Source organism: Lithobates pipiens, unplaced genomic scaffold (assembly GCF_037356315.1).
Source record: "Lithobates pipiens isolate NorthernLeopardFrog02 unplaced genomic scaffold, aLitPip1_a1.2 Scaffold_28, whole genome shotgun sequence".
Classification (NCBI taxonomy): domain Eukaryota; kingdom Metazoa; phylum Chordata; class Amphibia; order Anura; family Ranidae; genus Lithobates; species Lithobates pipiens.
In genome coordinates, this window is record NW_027507789.1 from 17,119,574 (window position 1) to 17,141,190 (window position 21,617).

At 47.9% G+C, this 21,617-nt stretch overlaps 1 protein-coding gene across 1 annotated transcript; it reads left to right on the top strand.

The window, feature by feature from the left end:
• The first annotated feature begins 13,951 nt into the window (after positions 1–13,951).
• LOC143934832 (zinc-binding protein A33-like) lies at positions 13,952–15,863 on the top strand. The gene has a single exon (XM_077458444.1). It carries the CDS (start codon positions 13,952–13,954, stop codon positions 15,398–15,400), a length of 1,449 nt encoding a protein of 482 aa, XP_077314570.1. The 3' UTR covers positions 15,401–15,863.
• Positions 15,864–21,617: the final 5,754 nt, after the last annotated feature.

Consider the following 21,617-nt stretch of genomic DNA (forward strand, 5'->3'; position numbering starts at 1 on the left):
TGGACAGGTGGCAACCCTACTTGTATCTCCAGCCCTGGCCCCACTGGAAGCAGAACAGAGGGAACCCAGGGACAAAAGGAGCATGAGTGTCAACAGAGGTTGATAGGTGAATTTGCAGCAGGATATGCAGTCCAAAGGAAATTAGTGGGCCAAGGTCATGAACAGTAGCTGTGTTCGGTAGTCTAGCCCAGGTTGAAGGAGCATTCTGCTTGTACTCCACTTGTACTGCAGGTTCCGGGTGTGTGACTTGGCAGAGCTTACAGAAGACTTGAGGCTGGAACACTCAGCAGTGCACAGAGCTTGTACAGCAGATAGCCAAGCAGGGCAAAAAGCCAGGACCATAGGCGGGCAGCGAGGTACCAAATCATGAGCAGTGTCAGGGTCAGAAACAGAGCTGGGGTCAGAAACAGAGCTGAGGGTCAGAAACAGAGCTGAGGGTCAGAAACAGAGCTGAGGGTCAGAAACAGAGCTGGGGGTCAGGAACAGAGCCGGGGTCAGGAACAGAGCTGGGATCAGGAACAGAGCCAAAGTCAGGAACAGAGTCGGGGTCAGGAACAGGGCCGAAGTCAGGAACAGAGCCGGGGTCAGGAGCAGAGCTGGGATCAGGAACAGAGCCAAAGTCAGGAACAGAGTCGGGGTCAGGAACAGAGCCGAAGTCAGGAACAGAGCCGGGGTCAGGAACAGAGCTGGGATCAGGAACAGAGCCAAAGTCAGGAACAGAGTCGGGGTCAGGAACAGGGCCGAAGTCAGGAACAGAGCCGGGGTCAGGAGCAGAAGCCAGGTCAGCAACAAGGCAATCATATAGGATAAACACAGGACACGGAGAACAACTGAAGATCAGTCACCACAGAACATGGGCATAAGCATCCTTTAACCACTTCATGACCGCTCACTGTAGATATAATGTGGCAGGGCGGCCATTCTGTGCCAGATCACGTTCCTAGTACGTGATCTGACACTTCTGGGTCTGGGGCACATGCGATTGCCGCTGCCAAGCCCGCTCCTGCTCCTATCACACACAGTGGGAGCCCTTGTCCGCCGGCACCCACCCACTGCTCAATACACAGGCAGAGCGGTGTTCTGTGTGTAGGGAAGGCAATTATACTGTGTTCCTGCAAAGCAGGGACACGGATCAATGCCATCCCTTAGTAAAAGCACCTCCCCCACAGTACACAAGCACTGACTAGGAACACATTTAACCCTCTGACCGCCCCTGATGTTAACCCCATCCCATCCAGTGTCATTAGTACAGTGACAGTGCATATTTTTAGCTCTGATCACTGTATTGGTGCCACTAGTCCCCAAAAAGTATCAAAAGTGTCAGTTAGTGTCTGATTTGAATGACATCAATCTTATTTTGGTATAGCGTCGCACAACTGCGCAATTGTCAGTTAAACTACAGCAGTGCCATATTGCAAAAAACGGCCTGGCCATGAAGGGCGGGGGTAAATCTTCCAGAGCTGAAGTGGTTACATAACCTCAAGCCAAAGCATCTAGTATGATTTCTGTCTGCTGTCTCCTTCATCGGTCTGCTGCACGAGTCACTTCTGACAGCCGACTTCCGGAAGACAGCCCAGCTCCACCTTCCTGAACAAAGCAGGTAAATGACAGCCTTGGCTGTACCTTTCCCTATGAGACTGTGTAGAGAGTGGGGGTCCATTCCCTCCACTCAGGTCTCAGATTACACTCAGCTCTCTGCTCTGTTCTGTGCAGTGTTTAACGTCAGACCCCCCCCCCCCCGCCTGCTGGTGGAAGCTCAGAAAATACACTCACCGGCCACTTTATTAGGTACACCCTGCTAGTGCCGTGTTGGACCCCCTTTTGCCTTCAGAAGTGCCTTCATTCTTCATGGCATAGATACAACAAAGGTGTTGGAAACATTCCTCCGAGATTTTGCTCCATAGTGACATGATAGCATTACACAGTTGCTGCAGATTTGTCGGCTGCACATCCATGATGCGAATCTCCCGCTCCACCACATCCCAAAGGTGCTCTATTGGATTGAGATCTGGTGAGTGTGGAGGCCATTGGAGGACAGTGGGTAATCGTGGTGCTGTGAATTAACTATAATAGAGTGCAAACGCAAAGGTGACCGTGTGATATTCAAAAGTATACTGGGAAAGGTCTATAATAAAGTGCAGATGCAAATGACCATTAAATAAATCATGAAATATGACACATGATAAATAAACGAATCACAAGTATAATTGGTGCTAAAGTACAAATGATGTTGTGTGCCACACTAAATAGAAAAGGAAATGAGCACATGGTGATAATGGTAAACATTGAAATAAATACAAAACAAATGGAAAGTCCGGTGAGTCACCCGGACTCTGGGCTCGGGTAGCACATAAACAAGATATAGGACAGTCCTAGAATGTGAACGAATGCATCGGCACAAGTGAAAAATATGAAAAAACAATCCGGAATTGATGAATATGTGACGCTTCCCTTCACCGTGAACCGTGCCGAAAACACGGCCGGTACCCGGCCAATCTGCGGAAGTGACACCTTAACCACTTCAGCGCCGGAAGATTTTACCCCCTTCCCGACCAGAGCACTTTTTTTGCGATTTCAGCACTGCGTCTCTTTAACTGACGATTGCGCGGTGCGTGCGACGTGGCTCCCAAACAAAGCTGACGTCCTTGGTCCATTGGTTATGGCTGTTTACCATGTGATCGGCCGTGATGAAGTCACGGCCGATCACACATGGTCACACCCCTGCTGTGCACGGCGCAAGCGCGATCGTGAGCGCGCTGCGCGTGCATGTCGGTGGCGGCGTGTTCCCCGGGAACACTGCTCGTCACCGACGCTGGTAAACATCCATTGGCCAGCTGTTTACCCACGTGATCGGCTGTGATCCTTTCACAGCCGATCACTAAAATGTAAACAAACCGCGGTAACGGGATGTTACCGGGTTGTTCTCCTCCTCACACATCGATCGTGTGTGAGGAGGAGATTGCGGTAACATCTCGTTACCGCCTAGTGTACACCAATCACACTGATTGCCCCCCCCCCAATAAAGAGGACCTGTCACCACCCCTCATAGTACCTGTCAATCACAGTCCATCAGAGTACCTGTCACAGTCCATCAGAGTACCCGAGTACCTGTCCCAGCCCATCAGAGTTACCGAGTACCTGTCCCAGCCCATCAGAGTACCCGAGTACCTGTCACGGCACATCAGGGTACCCGAGTACCTGTCACCAGGCCATCAGTGTACCCGAGTACCTGTCACGGTCCATCAGAGTACCTGAGTACCTGTCACGGTCCATCAGAGTACCTGTCACAGTCCATCAGCGTACCCGAGTACCTGTCACGGCACATCAGGGTACCCGAGTACCTGTCACAGTCCATCAGGGTACCCGAGTACCTGTCACGGCACATCAGGGTACCCGAGTACCTGTCACAGTCCATCAGAGTACCCGAGTACCTGTCACAGTCCATCAGAGTACCCGAGTACCTGTCACAGTCCATCATGGTACCCGAGTACCTGTCACAGTCCATCATGGTACCCAAGTATCTGTCACGGTTCAACAGTGTACCCGAGTACCTGTCACAGCACATCATAGTACCCGAGTACCTGTCACAGCCCATCAAAGTACCCGAGTAGCTGTCACAGCCCATCAGAGTACCCGAGTACCTGTCACAGTTCATCTGAGTACCCGAGTACCTGTCACAGTTCATCTGAGTACCCGAGTACCTGTCACAGTTCATCTGAGTACCTGTCACAGTTCATCTGAGTACCTGTCACAGTTCATCTCAGTACCCCGAGTACCTGTCACAGTCCATATGAGTACCTATCACTGCCCTTCAGAGTACCCAAATACCAGTCACCAAGCCAACAGAGTACCTGTCACCAGGCCATCAGAGTACCCGAGTACCTGTCACCAGGCCATCAGAGTACCCCGAGTACCTGTCACCAGGCCATCAGAGTACCCGAGTACCTGTCACCAGGCCATCAGAGTACCCCGAGTACCTGTCACCAGGCCATCAGAGTACCCCGAGTACCTGTCACCAGGCCATCAGAGTACCCGAGTACCTGTCACCAGGCCATCAGAGTACCCCGAGTACCTGTGACCAGGCCATCAGAGTACCCGAGTACCTGTGACCAGGCCATCAGAGTACCCCGAGTACCTGTGACCAGGCCATCAGAGTACCCGAGTACCTGTGACCAGGCCATCAGAGTACCCCGAGTACCTGTCACCAGGCCATCAGTGTACCCGAGTACCTGTGACCAGGCCATCAGAGTACCCCGAGTACCTGTCACCAGGCCATCAGAGTACCCCGAGTACCTGTCACCAGGCCATCAGAGTACCCGAGTACCTGTCACCAGGCCATCAGAGTACCCGAGTACCTGTCACCAGGCCATCAGAGTACCCGAGTACCTGTGACCAGGCCATCAGAGTACCCGAGTACCTGTGACCAGGCCATCAGTGTACCCGAGTACCTGTCACCAGGCCATCAGTGTACCCGAGTACCTGTCACCAGGCCATCAGAGTACCCGAGTACCTGTCACCAGGCCATCAGAGTACCCGAGTACCTGTCACCAGGCCATCAGAGTACCAGAGTACCTGTGACCAGGCCATCAGAGTACCCCGAGTACCTGTGACCAGGCCATCAGAGTACCCGAGTACCTGTGACCAGGCCATCAGAGTACCCCGAGTACCTGTCACCAGGCCATCAGTGTACCCGAGTACCTGTGACCAGGCCATCAGAGTACCCCGAGTACCTGTCACCAGGCCATCAGAGTACCCCGAGTACCTGTCACCAGGCCATCAGAGTACCCGAGTACCTGTCACCAGGCCATCAGAGTACCCGAGTACCTGTCACCAGGCCATCAGAGTACCCGAGTACCTGTGACCAGGCCATCAGAGTACCCGAGTACCTGTGACCAGGCCATCAGTGTACCCGAGTACCTGTCACCAGGCCATCAGTGTACCCGAGTACCTGTCACCAGGCCATCAGAGTACCCGAGTACCTGTCACCAGGCCATCAGAGTACCCGAGTACCTGTCACCAGGCCATCAGAGTACCAGAGTACCTATCTCCAGCCCATCAGAGTACCAGAGTACCTATTTGCAGCCCATGTCTCATAGAATATACGTTGGGATGTTTGCTTTCCAAAATGGGGTCATTTTGTGGGTAATTTCACTGTCCTGGTGGTCCAGGACCTTCAAAAGTGTGATGGGTAGGAATGAAATGAGATGTGTCATTTATGCTCCTAGAACGCCTGAACGTACTACTTCAATGTTTGGCCTCTCTATGTGGCCAGGCTGTGTAAAAGTCCTACACATGTGGTATCGCCATACTCGGGAGGAGTAGCAGAATGTGCTGTGGGTTGTAATTTTTGCTATATACATGCTATGTGTTAGAAATATCTCATAAATTGACAATTTTGTGTAAAAAAAAAAATGCGTTTTCATTTTTTTCCACATATTCCAAAAACTTCTGGAAAAAAATTAACCATTCAAAAGACTCATTATGCCTCACAGATTATACGTTGGGGTGTTTGCTTTCCAAAATGGGGTCATTTTATGGGAAATTCCATTGTGCTGGTACTCCAGGGCCTTCAAAAGTGTAATAGGTGGTTGAGAAATGAGATGTGTCATTTTTGCTCGTAGAACATCTGAAGGTACTACATCAATGATGGGCCTCTGTATGTGGCCAGGCTGTGTAAAAGTCTCACACATGTGGTATCGCCGTACTCGGGAAGAGTAGCAGAATGCATTTTGGGGTGTAATTTGTTGTATGCATATGCTGTGTGTGAGAAATAACCTGATAATATGACAATTTTGTAAAAAAATAATAATAATAAAAAAAAATCTTCATTTTGCAAAGAATTGTGGGAAAAAATGACAACTTAAAAAAACTCATCATGCTACTTACCTAATACCTTGGAATGTCTACTTTGTAAAAAGGGGTCATTTGGGGGGTATTTGTACTTTCCTGACTTGTTAGTGTTTCAAGAAATGAGATACACCTGATGTACTGAAGGCCTGATCAGAAGTGATCAATTTTCAGCGATTGGCACCATAGATTGTAGACTCTATAACTTTCACAAAGACCAAATAATATATACTAATGTGGGTTATTTTTACCAAAGATATGTAGCAGTATAAATTTTGGCCAAAATGTATGAAGAAAAATTACTAATTAGCAAAAATTTATGACAAAAACAAAGAAAAAGGCATTTTTTTCACAAAATTTACATTTTATTTTATTTATAGCACAAAAAATAAAAAACTCACTAGTGATTAAATACCACTAAAAGAAAGCTCTATTTGTGTGGAAAAAAGGACGCAAGTTTCATATGGGTACTGTACCCAGTTGCATGACTGAGTAATTGTCATTCAAACTGTGAGAGCGCTGAAAGCTGAAAATTGGTCTGGTCAGGAAGGGGGTGTAACTGCACTGTATTGAGGTGGTTAAAGAGGGATTCCACCAAAAAAAAAAAATATTAAAAGCCAGCAGCTTTAAATACTACAGCTGCTGACTTTTAATAAATGGACACTCACCTGTCCCGGGGTCCAGCGATGCCGGCAGCCGAGGCCGAGCGATCGCTCGGCCCTCGGCTGCTGCCGCCACCATTCTAGGTGAGGGAATCAGGAAGTGAAGCGAATCGGCTTCACTTCCCGGTTCCCTACTGCGCATGCGCGAGTTGCGCCGCGCAATAGGAAATCTCCGCGCTGTCACTGGGACCCGTGTGTGTCCCAGCAGACAGCGCGGCGGGGCAGGAAATGGCGTAGACTCCCACGGGAGTCTATGCCCGGAAGTGGGTGTAAATACCTGTCTTTGACAGGTATCTCCACCCCCCTCCCCCCTGAAAGGTGTCAATTGTGACACCGGAGGGGGGGAGGGTTCCGATCAGCGGAGGTTCCACTTTAGGGTGGAATCCCGCTTTAAGGATGCTTTTTAATATGTTCTGCACTCTTTTTAGCAAATAGAACATGATGTATATACTGTATACAGTATATTGAAGTTTCAGAAAATTCCAGAGAGAGTTAACAGGAAGAAAAAAAATACCAGATTTGTATATTTTTTGTTTGTTTGAGAAAATTACAGAACAAGACACACTTCTTTACCAAGTCAAAAAATGTTCTGTTATTTCCTTCTTTCAGCTTTTCCCTTCATTCAGTGATCAGAGATGACTTGTGCCGGGCTTAGACCTGATTCACACCTATGCAGGTTGCAGTTTGCATATTCCAGGTGCATTTTGCATTTTTCAATACACGCTTTTGATCCATTCATCCAAGTCTATGGAACCAAAAACCAGACCTTCATCCATACGAAACCATGTTAAATGGACTGTAGTGTGTTTCTGCAAAATTGAAAACGTACTAAAAAAATGCATAGGTGTGAGCCAGGCCTAAGAGAGAATCCGGTGCGCTCCGTCTGCTAAGACATATTTAATGACCCCGTGACCCTGCCCGGTGGACACAACTTCTGCCGGTTTAACGACATATTCGGCGACCCATTGCTGTTTGCTACGGAAGTGATGCTCCGTCGCCGCCATCTTGCTACACCCCACACTCGTCCACAGTAAGGATACACTAAGGAGGGGTAAAGCGGACATCTTGTTACACCCAACGGAGTTTTGCATTGTACACGTATTTATAACAGTAAAGTCAGTTTATATAGTGAAATACAGAACTTACAATTCCGTCTGACTACTTAGATCTTGAATTTTAAGGAAGAAGGAGAGTCCACATGTCCTGTTTGCTTGAGGGCGCTACAAGAGAAGACCTGAACTTACGAGAAACAGAACTGGCAAAATTATCTGCAGCCAGGCATGTACTGGCCATAGGGACTGTAGGGAGTTTCCCGGTGGGCCGATGGCTCAGTGGGCCGGTTTCAGTGACAGCCAGTGGCATCACTGAGGGGGACTTTTGGGGCCATAGCCCCAAATCTGGGGCCCATAGCCCCGAGTCAGTCCAGGAGTCCCCAACCACAGGGTCCTGGCCCACTACTTTCCTCTTTCTGGTGACCCTGATGTAAGGAGGGGCTCTCTGGGGACCCTGATGTAAGCCGGAGGCTCTCTGGGGAACCTGATGTAAGGGAGAGGCTCTCTGTGGACCCGAATGTAAGGGGGTTGGCTCTCTAGGGACCCTGATGTAAGGCGGATAATCTCTAGGGACCCTGATGTAAGGCGGATGATCTCTGGGGACTCTGATGTAAGGGGAAGGCTATATGGGGACCCTGATGTAAGGGGAGGCTCTCTGGGGACCCTGATGTAAGGGGAGGCTCTCTGGGGACCCTGATGTAAGGGGAGGCTCTCTGGGGACCCTGATGTAAGTGGGGGGCTCTCTGGGGACCCAGATGTAAGGGGGGGCTCTCTAGGGGCTTTGTTGCGCAATTGCGTACAGTTTATATACTGTTTTTTGCGTGTTTGCAAAATTAAAGTGGGCCGGTCTGGAAAAAGTCCAGCGCCAAATTTTTGTCCCAGTCCAGCCCTGTCTGCAGCCTTCCAATGGTCATGGCGAGAGACACGGGCGCTAATTGGAGCAACCTGCTCTTACTGCATAGACCGTCCAGAGCGGGCTGTTAAACAATGTGTGCCATGCAAAGTCTGTGTGCTCATCACTTAAAAGTTCACAACAACTCGTCAGGACATATCTACATAAAACCCAACGCCACCTTGCATGCCAAATGTGCATAAACATGCCAAAACACGCGCACAAAACGCGTCTAGGCGTGTTTTTTTTTAGATTCTTTTTTCTACCAGGAGTAAAAAGCATTGAAAGCTTCACCCAATTGTCTTCAGGTGAATAGTAATATTTGTAAGGGGTCATGAAACCTAAAAGGATGATTTGTTGGACCTTTTTGGCCTGATAGATGAGCATCCAATGTTTTCTATAATGTATACTGGAGCTGGGAATGTTATCACACAATGATACCTTTTGAATTAGAAGCAGGGGCGTAACTATAGGGGGTGCAGCAGTTGCGACCGCAACCGGGCCCTGTGATGCAGGGGGCCCATGCAGCCCCCTCTACATATGGCCAGCAGCAGCATAGGCAGCTAGTGGTACCAGTGCACCATGCACACGGGTGGCTGGAGGGTGACTAGCAGAGCTCCATGCTTGACTATCGCACTGGCTGCTCTTCAGTTGTGCATTCCCCGCATGATCTGTGTCCTCAGCCGGCTCCTCAGAGTACCCCTCTCCTGCTCCATGCATTGCCGCTCAGTCCGAGTCTGTTTTCCCCAGCGAGAGTCCCGGGGACAGGGACCCCTTCTCACCTGGAGGCAGTAACTTCATCTGCCCTGGAGAAAAGGACCTCATCTCTTCTGGGGACGGGGACCCCATCCTGCCTAGGGACAGTCCCCCAATGGGGCACCTAAAAATAAAAAAAAAATAATAAAAAAAAAATACTGATACCAGTGGTGGAACTACAGGGCTCACAAAGGTCATACCTGTGACCACGCCCTGGAGTTCCACCGCCGGACTCGGAGGGAAGGGCCCTGGCTTGGGTTCAGGGGGGCCCTTCATGGTTTTTTGCATCGGGGCCCTGAAGGTTCTAGTTACGCCACTGATTAGAAGTTCTGCTCTTTGGTGGTACAAGGGACAAATTTGAAAATAAATGGTTTTCAAAATGTTTTACAACTAAATATGTGAAAAGTGTGGGGGGTACATTTGTATGGCGCCCTCCGGAGTCAATACTTTGTAGAACCCCCTTTCACTGCAATTACAGCTGCAAGTCTTTTTGGGGATGTCTCTACCAGCTTTGCACATCTAGAGAGGGACATTTCTGCCCATTCTTCTTTGCAAAATATCTCAAGTTCTGTCGGATTGGATGGAGAGCGTCTGTGAACGGCAATTTCCAAGTCTTGTCACAGATTATCAATGTGATTTAGGTCTGGACTGTGACTGGGCCATTCTAACACATGAATATGCTTTGATGTAAACCATTCCATTGTAGCTCTGGCTGGATGTTTCGGGTCGTTGTCCTGCTGGAAGGTGAACCTCCGCCCCGGTCTCAAGTCTTTTGCAGACTCTAAGGCCCCTTTCACACGCGGCTGTCCATTTTTGATGAACTCCGCTTGCTCAGCAGGCATTGATCCGTTGATCCCAGCTGAGCCGGCGGATGAAAGGTCCGTCTCTGTACACTGCACGGGAACGAACCTGTCAGACCCTCCTCTATGGGGGATCGGATAAAAACGGATTGCTTGTCGGTTTTCGTCCAATCCGACAGACGAAGGGAAAATAGGGTTTCCATCCGTCTGCATTTAGCTGATCGGATGTCAGCGGACATGTCACTGCTGACATTCATCGCTCCATAGAGGGAAAAAACTGACAGGCGGATCTGAATGGCCTGTATGTTTGAAAGGGGTCTAACAGGTTTTCTTCTAAGATTGTCCTGTATTTGGCTCCATCCATCTTCCCATCAACTCTGACCAGTTTCCCTGTCCCTGCTGAAGAAAAGCATCCCCACCACATGATGCTGCCACCGCCATGTTTCACGGTGGGGATGGTGTGTTAAGGGTGATGTGCAGTGTTAGTTTTCCGTCACACATAGTGTTTTGCTTTTAGGCCAAAAAGTTGAATTTTGGTCTCATCTGACCAGATCACCTTCTTCCACATGTTTGCTGTGTCCTCCACATGGCTTCTCACAAACTACAAACAGGACTTCTTATGACTTTCTTCTTGTCACTCTTCCATAAAGGGCAGATTTGTGGAGAGACGACTAATATTTGTCCTGTGGACAGATTCTCCCACCTGAGCTGTGGATCTCTGCAGTTCCTCCAGAGTTACCATGGACCTCTTGGCTCTTCTCTGATGAATGCTCTCCTTGCCCGGCCGGTCAGTCAGTTTAGGTGGACGGCCATGTCTTGGTAGGTTTGCAGTTGTGCCATACTCTTTCTATTTTCAGATGATGGATTGAACAGAGCTCCGTGAGATGTTCAAAGCTTGGGATATTTTTTTTATAACCTAACCCTGCTTTATACTTCTCCACAACTTTATCCCTGACCTGTCTGGTGTGTTCCTTGGCCTTCATGATGCTGTTTGTTCACTAAGGTTCTCTAACAAACCTCTGAGGGCTTCACAGAACAGCTGTATTTATACTGAGATTAAATTACACGCAGTGGACTCTACTTACTAATTAGGTGACTTCTGAAGGCAATTGGTTCCACTAGTTTTTGGTTAGGGGTATCAGAGTAGCAGTAATCAGCATGGATTCATGAAGAATCGTTATTGCCAAACCAATCTATTAACCTTCTATGAGGAGGTGAGTTGCCATCTAGATAAAGGAAGGCCGTAGACATGGTGTATCTGGATTTTGCAAAATAATTTGACACAGTTCCCCATAAACGTTTACTGTACAAAATAAGGTCCGTTGGCATAAACCATAGAACATGATTGATATATATATATATATATATATCAATGTGTGTGTATATATATATATATAATTTAAACAAATTTAAGCGTCCCTGCCACCCTGTGCTCACGCGCAAAAGTGAATGCACACATCGGACCTAACTTACTCCTCCCACTGGTATCAACAATGGGGCACTATTCCTCCTAGTGACACCAATGATGGGGCACTATTTCTCCTAGTGACACCAATGATGGGGCACTATTTCTCCTAGTGACACCAATGATGGGGCACTATTCCTCCTAGTGACACCAATGATGGGGCACTATTTCTCCTAGTGACACCAATGATGGGGCACTATTCCTCCTAGTGACACCAATGATGGGGCACTATTCCTCCTAGTGACACCAATGATGGGGCACTATTCCTCCTAGTGACACCAATGATGGGGCACTATTCCTCCTAGTGACACCAATATTGGGGCACTATTTCTCCTAGTGACACCAATGATGGGGCACTATTCCTCCTAGTGACACCAATGATGGGGCACTATTCCTCCTAGTGACACCAATATTGGGGCACTATTCCTCCTAGTGACACCAATGATGGGGCACTATTCCTCCTAGTGACACCAATATTGGGGCACTATTCCTCCTAGTGACACCAATGATGGGACACTATTTCTCCTAGTGACACCAATATTGGGGCACTATTCCTCCTAGTGACACCAATGATGGGGCACTATTCCTCCTAGTGACACCAATGATGGGACAATATTCCCCCCACTGATACCAATGATGGAGCAGCAATCATTCTCTTAATACCAAAGATGGAACATTGTTTATGCCCACTGATGCCAAGACATTTTATACCCCAACTGGCCACAGTCCGGCCCCCCTGTCTGAAGCACAGTAAACTGGCCCTTTGTTTAGAAAGTTTGGAGAACCCTGTGCAAGACGGAGATTTGATTGTGTATGGTTGCCAAGCAGACCAGTCAAGTGAACAAACTGCTCGTAGGTGGCAAACTATGGGTCCTTTCACACGGGGCGGATCAATGCTGATCCGCCCCATGGATATCCGTTTGCTCAGCGGGGATCACTCCGTCGATCCCCGCTGAGCAGGGAAATGACAGATCCGTCTCTGCACACTGCGCAGGGACGGCCCTGTCACAGCGCCGCTCTCCCCTATGGGAGATCAGATGACGACGGACCGCAGTGTCCGTCGTCATCCGATCCGCAGACGGATGGAAAAATAGCTTTTTCCTCCGTCACACTTTTTCGGATCGGAGCGGGTCGGATGTCAGCGGATATGTCACCGCTGACATCCGACGCTCCATAGAGCTCTATGGAGCATCCGTTCAGGTCCGCCTGAAAAACTGACGGATCGTCAGTGTGAAAGGGGCCGAAGTCATGTGGGTGTGCGTGGACAGTGGGAAGATTTAATAAAACAGGGTTTCTAGCTTGTAGGCTAGCTTGAAAAATAGCAGAAGTGTGTGCTACTTGCCAGACTGCTCCCCAACCCTAATGCCGCATACACACCGACTGGACTTCCCGGCAGAAAAGATCCGATGGTCTTCCTGACAGAGTTCTGACTGAACGGATTTGCCCACACGCGAACGGACCAAAGTCCGTTCATTTGAACGTGATGACGTGCGACGGGACTAGAAAAGGAAGTTCAATAGCTAGTAGCCAATAGCTGCCCTTGCGTAGTATTTTGTCTGTTGGACCAGCATACAGACGAACGGTTTTCCCGAAAGAAACTGATTCCGTCGGACAGATTTTAAACATCTTCCATTCCTAGGTCCATCTGAATTTTTTTAAGAAAAAAGTCAGGTGACGCCCCACACACGATCGGAATATCCGACGGAATGATTCCATCTGACCTTTTCTGCCGGAAAGTCCGGTGATGTGTACGCGGCATTCGAGTACATCAGATTGCATGTAAGATTTGTATCTGCTTGTGCGTATTCAGGCCAGCTGGCTTTGAGTGGAGTCTCCCTCTAAAGCCTTGTACACGCGGTCGGAGAATCCGTCGGAATGCGTCCTATCGGACCGTGTCGTTGGATAATCCGACTGTGTGTGTGGTATGCATCGGACTGATTCCGTCCGAATCTCCGTCGGACCCAATTTTCCAACATGTTGGAAATATTTTCCGACCAACTGGTTTGATCGGACATACTCCGATCATGTGTAGCGAATTTTGATCGGACCAAGTGCCACGCATGCTCAGATCAAATTCCTACATCAAAGCTATTGGCTACTAGTCCCATCGTAACGAAATTACGTCATCACGTTCTGAATGATCGGATTTTTCGAAAAACTTAGTCTGACCGTGTGCATGCAACAGTTTCGGACAAGATCCGACGGACGAAATCCGACGGATTTGGTTGGCAGAATGTCCGACCGTGTGTACAGGGGCTAATGGCAGCCAATCTTACTTGCTCAAAGTAATCATCCTCCCCTCCCCGGTTCGTCCTACCCCAGTCAAGGGGCTCACCCCCGTTAACTAGCCGCCGATTGGCTTGTGTCCTTGATTTATTTGTTTGGGAAATTACAGAACAAGACACACTGGTTTACCAAGTTAGAAAATGTTCTGTTATTTCCTTCTTTCAGCTTTTCCCTTCATTCAGTGATCAGAGATGGCTTGTGCCGGGCTAAGAGAGAATCTGCTGTGCTCCGTCTGCAAAGAAATATTTAATGACCCCGTGACCCTGCCCTGTGGACACAACTTCTGCCAGCTCTGCATCATACGCACGTGGGACAACCAGGAAGATGGAGAGTCCACGTGCCCTCTTTGCGTGAGGCGCTACAAGAGAAGACCTGAACTTACGAGAAACATAGAACTGGCAAAATTATCTGCAGCCTTCCAATGGTCGTGGCGTGAGACACGAGCGCTAATCGGAGCAACCTGCTCTTACTGCATAGACCGTCCAGAGCGGGCTGCTAAACAATGCGTGCCATGCAAAGTCTCTCTGTGTGCTCATCACTTAAAAGTTCACAACAACTCGTTAGGACATATCTATATAAAACCAAACACCACCTTGTACAGTAAAAAATGCTGCATCCACAACAGGACCCTGGAATTTTACTGCGCTGAGGATGACTCCTATATGTGTGCCTACTGCAAGCTGGAAGAAACGCATGTGGGCCACAACATCCAGTCGCTGGATGAGGCATCCGAGCAAAAAAAGAACGAACTGAGAGCTGTTCTGGAGAGGCTCACTCCAAAAAAGGAGGAGATGGACAAGAAAGTCAAAAGACTGAGGAAGAGTAGGAAAAGAGTGCAAGAAACTGCAGCACACGTAACGGCCCTCTTTAGAGACATCAGAAGATGCATGGAAGATCTGGAGAAGAAAGTCCTTGGTGAGATTTCCAGGCAGGAAGAACGGGTCTCCCTGGAGGTCTCTGATCGAATTCAGAAGACAGAGATGCAGTTGAATGAACTGTCTGAGCAGATTCGTCACATTGAGATGATCTGCAACCTGACGGATCCTATGATTGTCCTACAAGCAGAAGACCTGGAGATAAAGGACATTTGTGGTCCTCAGGAAAATAAAGAAAGCCAAGAAGAAGAAGAAGTTTACATCACAGGAGATCTGGAGCAAGTTACCATCTCACAGATGTTACACAAGGGCTTGGCTGATATCGTCATCCGCGCCAAGAGAGAATTTAACGTGCAGGAGGCTTCAGAAACCTTCCTTGATATCAATACGGCCGCTGATGATGTTGCATTGGAGGGTTTGAAAACGGCCATTTGGTCGGACGCCGTTCAGAATCGGCCTCCGTTAGCAAAAAGGTTTGAAAGCTTTCAGGTGCTTAGCACCCAGAGTTTCAACTCCGGGAAGCATTACTGGGAGTTGGAGATGAGCCCCTCCGGCAACTGGAGGGTAGGAATGGCTTACGCCAGCATCCAGCGGAAGCACCGGGAGTCCTGGATTGGGGACAACGAAAAGTCCTGGTGTTTGTTGAAGTCCCAGAATGAATTTTTCGTCATGCACGACTCGGAAAGCACCCCGTTGCAGATGACCCTTTCCACTCAGAAGCTCAGAATCTATTTGGATTACGAGTCTGGGGAGCTGTCCTTCTAGGAGTTGAGTCAACCAATAAGCCACCTACATACCTTCACCGCAACCTTCACCGAGCCGCTTCATATCGCCATCTGGGTATGGATGTCTTCTGTGAAAATGAGAGGCTACAGATATCTCACTTGGTGAATGACTTGAATCAGAACAACTTTTTTTTTAGTTGTAGGGCTCTTGCACATGGGCGTATCTAGGGGCTTAAAGGGGTTGTACAGGTTTGTTTTTTATTTTCTAAATAGGTTCCTCTAAGCTAGTGCATTGTTGGTTCACTTACCTTTTCCTTCGATTTCCCTTCTAAATGTTTTTTTTTCTTTGTTTTCTTTGTCTGAATTTCTCACTTCCTGTTCCTCCTCAGTAAGCTGTTCAGTAAGCTGTTCTGGCTGACTAAACACCGCTCGGATGATGGTGTGAAGTTTACTGAGGAGAAGCAGGAAGTGAGATATTCAGACAAAGAAAAAAAACATTTAGAAGGGAAATCGAAGGAAAAGGTAAGTGAACCAACAATGCACTAGCTTAGAGGAACCTATGTAGAAAATAAAAAACAAAACCTTTACAACCCCTTTAACCACTTCCCGACCAGCGCACGATGATGTACGTCGACAGAATGGCACGGGCAGGCATATTGGCGTACAGGTACGTCCAATATTCAATGTCGCCCTGCCACCGGGAGCGCGCCGCCGGTCGGGACCCACGTGAGTCTGGTCGCGGGACCCGCGGACTCGATCGCCGCGGGCATCCCCGCGATCGTCTCACGGAGCGGCCGAATGGAGGAAATGCTGTGTAAACAACATTTCTCCATTCTGCCTAGCAACTAGTGACGCTGATCTCTGCTCCATGTGATTGGAGCAGAGATCAGTGTTCACTAAATGAAAGCCCAACCCCCCCACAGTTAGTAACACACCCCTAGGAACACTTAACCCCTACACTGCCACCCACTGGTTAACCCTTTCACTGCCAGTGTCATTTACACAGGAATCACTGCATTTATATAGCAGTGATTACTGTATAAATGACAATGGTCCCAAAAATGTGTCAAAAATGTCCGATGTGTCCGCCACAATGTCGCAGTCACAATAAATATCGCTGATCGCCGCCATTACTAGTAAAAAAAAAAATAATAAAAAATTATTAATAAAAATGCTATAAAACTATCCCTATTTTGTAAACGCTATAACTTTTGCGCAAACCAATCAATAATCGCTTATTGCGATTTTTTTTAACCAAAAATATGTAGAAGAATACGTATCGGCCTAAACTGAGGAAAAAAATGTTTTTTTATATATTTTTGGGGGATATTTATTATAACAAAAAGTAAAAAATAATGCGTTTTTTTCAAAATTGTCGCTCTATTTTTGGTTATAGCGCAAAAAATAAAAACTGCAGGGGTGATCAAATACCACCAAAAGAAAGCTCTATTTGTGGGAAAAAAAAGGACGTCAATTTTGTTTGGGAGCCACGTCGCACAACCGCGCAATTGTCAGTTAAAACGACGCAGTGCCGAATCGCAAAAAGGGGTCTGGTCTTTGACCAGCAAATTGGTCCGGTCTGAAAGTGGCGGTCTCAGTTCTGGATACTAATCCCTTATAAGGTAGACAACCATGTTGGTTGTAGCTCAGATTAAAGCGGGAGTCTGCCGGGAGTCCGCGTTTTTTTATTTATTTATTTATTTTATTTTTTTTAAAGCCAGCAGCTACAAATATTGCAGCTGCTGACTTTTAAAATAAGGACACTTACCTGTCCAGCGCGCCCGCGATGTCGGCACCCGAAGCCGATCTCTCGATCGTCTCTCGGGTGCTGCCGCCGCCATCTTGGGTATGGGAATCAGGAAGTGGAGCCTTTCGGCTTCATTTCCCGGTTCCCTACTGCGCACGTGCGAGTCGCGCTGCGCAATAAGGATGGTCCCGGCTGTCTCTGGGATCCGTGTGTTTCCCAGCAGGCAGCTGGGGGACCTTTGGAAAGGGGCGTAGATTCTGCGGAAAGGGGCGTACCTTCTGCAGAATCTACGCCGGAAGTGGGTGCAGATACCTGTACTGTACAGGTACCTGCACCCCCCTCCCCCCTAAAAGGTGCCAATTGTGGCGCCGGAGGGGGGGGGGATTCCAATGAGCGGAAGGTCCACTTTAGGGCGGAGCTCCGCTTTAAAGCCATACAGACCACTACCTTATATATAGTCTGATGTTAGGACTCAAATTATTTTCGCAGTTTGATCCCATTAGGGGTGCGTGAGATAATATGGACTTTACAGATTCATTGTTACTCTAGTTTGTTACACCTTTTTGTGGTTTCTTATGAGATGTAGGTATGCGACTAATATGACTCCATATATACGCATGTGTTGTTTAAATCAATTTTATCCAGCTTGGAGTCATTTCATCTATATGATAGATATTTACAAGTGTTTTTAATTTTTTTATTTTTTTATTGATCTACGCATTTCTACCTTCATATTGCTGCTTTATTTTCAAACTCTGTATTTCATGATTACAATGATATTCAGATTTATGTTTTACTATGTGTACGTAACATGCAATTTTTGTTTTATCAATAATAATCAATAAAACACTAAAGTGATGACTGAAGGTAAACCTCAGACCTGAAGTATGAACAAAGCATAATCCTCTATAATGTGTACTTGTCTCAATCCAGAGCACCAAGTATAATTTCTGTAATTTCTGTCTGCTGCTTCATCCCTCCTTTATCTGCATCTATCGGTCACTTCTGACACATTTTTCTGACACCAAGAGAAAAGAGGTGACGGGAAGGAGCTCCAGTACACAGCCTGTGATTGACAGCCTCAGGCCTGTTCCTGTGTACTGTGTGAAGGTGGCTCTTCCCCTCCAATCAACTCTCAGAGTTCTCCTCCTCTAGCCCTGCAGTGTGAAACTTAAAGAGGGATTCCACCTACAAAAAAAAAAAAAATATTAAAAGCCAGCAGCTATAAATACTACAGCTGCTGACTTTTAACCACTTGCTTACTGGGCACTTAAACCCCCCTCAGTCCCAGACCAATTTTCAGCTTTCAGCGCTGATGCACTTTGAATGACAATTGCGCGGGCATACAGCACTGTACCCAAATGAAATTTTTATCATTTTTTTCCCACAAATAGAGCTTTCTTTTGGTGGTATTTAGTTACAGCTCGGAGTTTTATTTTTTGCTAAACAAACAAAAAAAGATGCAAAAAAAATAAATAAAAAAAACATGTTTTAATAGTTTGTTATAAAATTTTGCAAACGGGCACTGATGGGCAAAGATGGGCACAGATATGATGGCACGGATGGGTGGCACGGATGGGTGGCACGGATGGGCACTGATAGGTACCACTGATAGATGGGACTGATGGGCACTGATAGGTGGCACTGATAGGTGGCTCTGATAGGTGGCACTGCTGGGCACTGATGGGCGGCACTGCTGGGCACTGGTAGATGACACTGATGGGCACGGATATGTGGCACTGGGGTGCAGCACCTTTGAGGCAGATTGTGGGCACTGCTGGGTGGCACTGCTGGGTGGCACTGTGGGCGGCACTGTGGGCACTGCTGGGTGGCACTATGGGCACTGCTGGGTGACACTGACGGGGGGCACTTACTTTTAATAAATGTGGCACTGCAGGGGGCAGGTGGGCACTGGCAGGGGGCAGGTGGGCACTAGCAGGGCTGGCCGTGATCGGGACTGATGTCCCGATCACGGCCGCCGGTGATCGGCTTTTTTTTTTTTCTCCTCGCGCTGTCAGCGCGAGGAGGAATAATAGCCGATTACCGGCTCCGTTATATCACATGATCAGCTGTCATTGGCTGACAGCTGATCACGTGATAAGGGGTCGGGATCGATCCCTTGCTCAGATCGGTGATCAGGCGAGTCTCATGGACTGGCCGATCACAGAGCGTGCCGCGCGCGCCCCTCAGGGGGCGCGCAGGCCGCTCGTACACGGGACTGCGTCTATTGACGTCGTCCCGGAAAAGGAGATCCGCGCTGTAGCCATCATTTGGCTATAGCGCGGATCTCAAGTGGTTAATAAATGGACACTCACCTGTCCCGGGTTCCAGCGATGCCGGCAGCCGAGGCCGATCGATCGGCTCTCGGCTGCTGCCGCCACCATTCTAGGTGAGGGAATCAGGAAGTGAAGCGAATCGGCTTCACTTCCCAGTTCCCTACTGCGCATGCGCGAGTCGCGCAGCGCAATAGGAAATCTCCGCGCTGTCTCTGAGACCCGTGTGTGTTCCAGCAGACAGCGCGGCAGGACAGGAAATGGTGTAGACTCCCACGGGAGTCTATGCCCGAAAGTGGGTGTAAATACCTGTCTTTGACAACTATCTCCACCCCCCTCCCCCCTGAAAGGTGCCAATTGTGACACCGGAGGGGGGGAGGGATCCGATCAGCGGAAGTTCCACTTTAGGGTGGAACCCCGCTTTAAGCTCTCTGCCCCCCCCCCTTTTTTTTTTTTTCTGAATGCTCAGGCTGGCTGTATGAATTCTAGACTTTGAATGGATGTAGAAAAGACTGCAGATAAACATGTACAACTTATGTAGTAGGATTTGTTTCATCACCTGAGGCCAGTCTCTTCACTGGGTATATGGAAGGGTTTGCAACCACTTTAAGACCGTACCAAATAAAATGTGCGTGTGGTTGCGGCATCCGTGGTCACAGCTGTTGCATAATTCTGCCCATAGACAGTACAGTACAGAATATCATATGCTGTACGCAATTATACACGCCTAAGCGTTGGTATTTGCATTTATATACTTACGGCCGCCGATATTTACAGACATTACCTAAAACATGCCCTTAGGCAGAATTACGCAATAGCCGTGGATCCTGGGCCCTGCAAATGTAGGTGTATTCTTCTATGGAAAGCCATACGTTTCCTATATATATATATATATATGCACATGTGAAAAAAAAAAAACCTTAGCCCTTGTACACACGGTCGGACATTCCGACAACCAAATCCGACGGATTTTGTCCGAAGCTGTTGTATACACACAGTCGGACAAAGTTGTCGGACAAACCGATCGTACTTAACGTGATGACGTAATTTCGTTAGGACGGGACTACGTTCAGGCTAGTAGCCAATAGCTTTGGTGTAGGAATTTGATCTGAGCATGCGTGGCACTTTGTCCGACCGGAATTCTCTACACATGATCGGACAAAGTCCGATCGGATCATGTTGTCGGAAAGTTTTATAGCCCAGCTGGAAAACTTGGTCCGTCGGATACTCCGACGGAAACAGTCCGATGGAGCCCACACACGGTCGGATTATCCGACAACACGGTCCGATCGGACATTGTTGTGTACAAGGGCTTAGAGCGTGGATGGGTTTAGCACTCTGCTGGATTTTATTGAAGAGATTTCACTTCACTTCCTGTGTGGTCACCAAGGCAGGAAGAGAGCAAAATCTCACCAATGAGGGCACAGCCAGGAATAAAACATTTTTTTTTTTTTTTTTTAAAGTTGGAGGGAGATCAAAAAAATGTAATCTATTGTAGCTTGAGCCCCGATTCACACTGCTGCAACTTATCATGCAACCCATAAAGTCTCATGACAAGTCAAAACACATTCATTTCAATGGGTGCCTTCTTAACCAATGCAACTCAAGTTACAGCATCAAAAAAAATAAAAAATAAAATATGTTGGTGCAAATTGAGTGCCATAGACTGCAATGGCATGTCAGAACTGTGAATAATAATATACATATTTTTTATCATTTTTTTTCTTCTTTCCAAGATCTGTCTTACTAGGCCAGTGACAAAATTAACTGGCTATAACTATCGCAAACTCAAATAGTTCTACACTATATTGTCAAAAGTATTGGGACGCCTGCCTTTACATGAACTTTAATGGAAACCCAGTCTTGGTCCGTAGGGTTCAATATTGAGTTGGCTCACCTTTGCAGCTATAACAGCTTCAACTCTTCTGGGAAGACTGACCTCAAGATTTAGGAGTGTGTCTATGGGAATGTTGAACCATTCTTCCAGAAGCGTATTTGTGAGGTGAGGCACTGATGTGGACAAGAAGGCCTGGCTCACAGTTTCCACTCCAATTCATCCCAATGATGTTCTATTGCAGGGATATGCAATTAGCGGAACTCCAGCTGTTGCAAAACTACAAGTCCCATCATGCCTCTGCCTCTGGGTGCCATGCTTGCAGGGGCGGACTGACAACTCATGGGGCCCCCGGGCAATAGGAGATTATGGGGCCCCCAGGCAATCAGACAGGTAGGTACTG

Bases quoted from the DNA above. Each gene is read 5' to 3' on its own strand.
- LOC143934832 (XM_077458444.1), top strand. From the start codon at position 13,952: ATGGCTTGTGCCGGGCTAAGAGAGAATCTGCTGTGCTCCGTCTGCAAA.